Raw genomic sequence first — 2,253 nt, 5'->3', positions numbered from 1 at the left:
TGTCAGTCTAAGAGAGAAAAGGTGGTTCTTGACCTTATTGAAACAGGAAATGTGGAGATTTTCGAGGCTCAAAAGCAGTATTCATTTAATGAAGATCTGGACAGCTGTGACATTAGCCACGTGGGGGAGTCAGTAGGGCAAAGTATACCGTTGGATAATGCTATACCAGATTTGGGGTTGAATGGACCTAAGGAATGTGGGCCAGGAGTTTGGGCCCATATCTTTTGACCAAGCATGCAGAAACGTTGGCCCAGGTAGAATCTCTAATAAAAAATTAGATGGTTCTAAACAGAAGAAAAGGAAAAAAAAAAGAAAATTGTTGTGGACCTGGGGAAAAAGTTGATATCTCTCCTTCCTACTTCATGTGCATCTCCCCTAGGATGGACAGGCTCAAGGGCATTGGAGACAGAGGAAGCAATTCTATCTCTTCTGAAGAATCTATTTCAACGGGTGAGTTCTTTCCTTGCCTTTCTACTGCTGACTCTGATATAGTTCGTTGCAATAATCGTATGTCTAGTAAGTCTGAGGTGGGGCTGAAGGTGTGGATCTCTATTGTGAATCTGGGATTGGAGAGTCATAAGAAAGGTTTTGTGAATGAGAGGTTGATTAATGATATGGAGATGAGGGATAAGGAGGGTTGAGGATTTTGAAGGTGTTAAACAATTGTTTATGATAAATTTGTTATCTTATAACATTAGGGGGGTGGAAACGATTCCAAAAGGAAGAGAGTTAATTTCTTAATTCAATCAAATAAAATTGATGTTTGTTTTAGTTAAGAGACAAAGTTAGCTACGTTTAATGAGGACATTGCTGGTGCGTTTTGGGGCAATAAGGATGTTGAGTGGACGACTAGCAATTCGATTGGGGCAGCGGGCAGAATGGTGATATTATGGAGGAAAGGAGCTTTGTCTGTAAACTATAGTTTTGTGGACAAAGGTTATGTGGGGATCAACATCAATTGGAAGGGTGCGGAGTATAATTTGGTGAACGTATACGTGGCTTGCAATAGGGCGGATAGACTCTTACTTTGGGAATCTTTGTTATCCAAGAAGAGGTCGAGAGGTCACGAGGAATGGTGTGTGGTGGGAGATTTTAATGAAGTTTTGAGAAAAGAAGAGAGAATTGGAGAGGGAGGAAATCAGTTTACTAGAGGAATGGAGGAGTTTCGGAGTTTTGTTGAGCAAATGGATTTAGTAGACATAAATTGTGTTGGAGGGAAGTTCACATGGTTCAAAGACAATGGTAAGGCTATGAGTAGATTAGATAGATTCTTGCTCTCGAAGAAATTTGTAGAGGAGTGGGAGGTTCTTGATCAAAGAATTGAAAAGAGATATATATCGGATCATGCTCCAATTTGGTAAATGTGGGAAGAGTAGACTAGGGACCAAAACCATTTTGCTTTAACAATACTTGGTTTAAACATGAGGGCTTCAAATCTTTTGTTGAACTTGAATGGAAGAAGTTGATTGTTAAAGGGAGGGGGGATTTTGTTCTCTATGAAAAGTTAAAAAGATTAAGGGAGAGGCTTCGGGTGTGGAATAGGGAAGTGTTTGGTTGGATAGAGTTGAAGTTGGAGGACGCGTCGGAGAAGATCAATGTTTTTGATAAGGTGATTGGGGAGAACATGGGAGGTAATAAGGAAGTAGTGGTTAATGATATAAGGACGGCTACCAAAGATCTTTGGAATTGTTTGAATGTCAAGGAAAGCATGCTTAGGCTAAAGTCTCGTAATCTTTGGTTGAAGGATGGAGACAAGAATTCTAGATTCTTCCATAATTCTATAAAGGAGAGGCATAGATGCAATGTGATAACTTCTTTGGAAGGCAGTACCGGTAGAGTAGAAGGTGTAGAAAACATTAAAGAGGAGGTTAAAAGATATTTCCTTGAGTTCTTTAAGGAGGAAGATAGTGCGAGACTGGTTATGGATGGCCTTGATTTTAATAGCTTGGAAGCGGGGGATGCGTCTTGTTTGGAGAGAAAGTTCTCGGAATAGGAAATTAGAGAGGCAGTGTGGTCTAGTGACGGCAACAAAAATCCCGGATCGGATGGGTATTCTTTAGAATTCTTTAAATTGAATTGGGAGGTGGTTAAGGAAGAGGTTTTCATTTTTGTTAAGGATTTTCATGAAAGGGCAAAACTTACAAAAGCTTGCACGTCTTCTTTCATAACGCTTGTCCCTAAAGTCAAAAATCTTCAAGCCTTGAATGAATTCCGGCCCATTTGCTTAGTAGGAAGTATGTACGAGATATTGGC

General features: G+C 40.0%; 1 protein-coding gene across 1 annotated transcript; it reads left to right on the top strand.

The window, feature by feature from the left end:
* Positions 1-380: 380 nt before the first annotated feature.
* On the top strand, positions 381-1,993 carry LOC131613893 (uncharacterized). The gene is made up of 3 exons (XM_058885532.1): positions 381-636; positions 778-1,304; positions 1,427-1,993. Exons 1-3 carry the CDS (start codon positions 381-383, stop codon positions 1,991-1,993), a joined length of 1,350 nt encoding a protein of 449 aa, XP_058741515.1.
* The last annotated feature ends 260 nt before the right edge of the window (positions 1,994-2,253 follow it).

Source organism: Vicia villosa, linkage group LG6 (assembly GCF_029867415.1).
Source record: "Vicia villosa cultivar HV-30 ecotype Madison, WI linkage group LG6, Vvil1.0, whole genome shotgun sequence".
NCBI lineage: Eukaryota > Viridiplantae > Streptophyta > Magnoliopsida > Fabales > Fabaceae > Vicia > Vicia villosa.
Note: the sequence above shows the minus strand (reverse complement) of the source record. Positions and strands in the feature narration are given on the sequence as shown.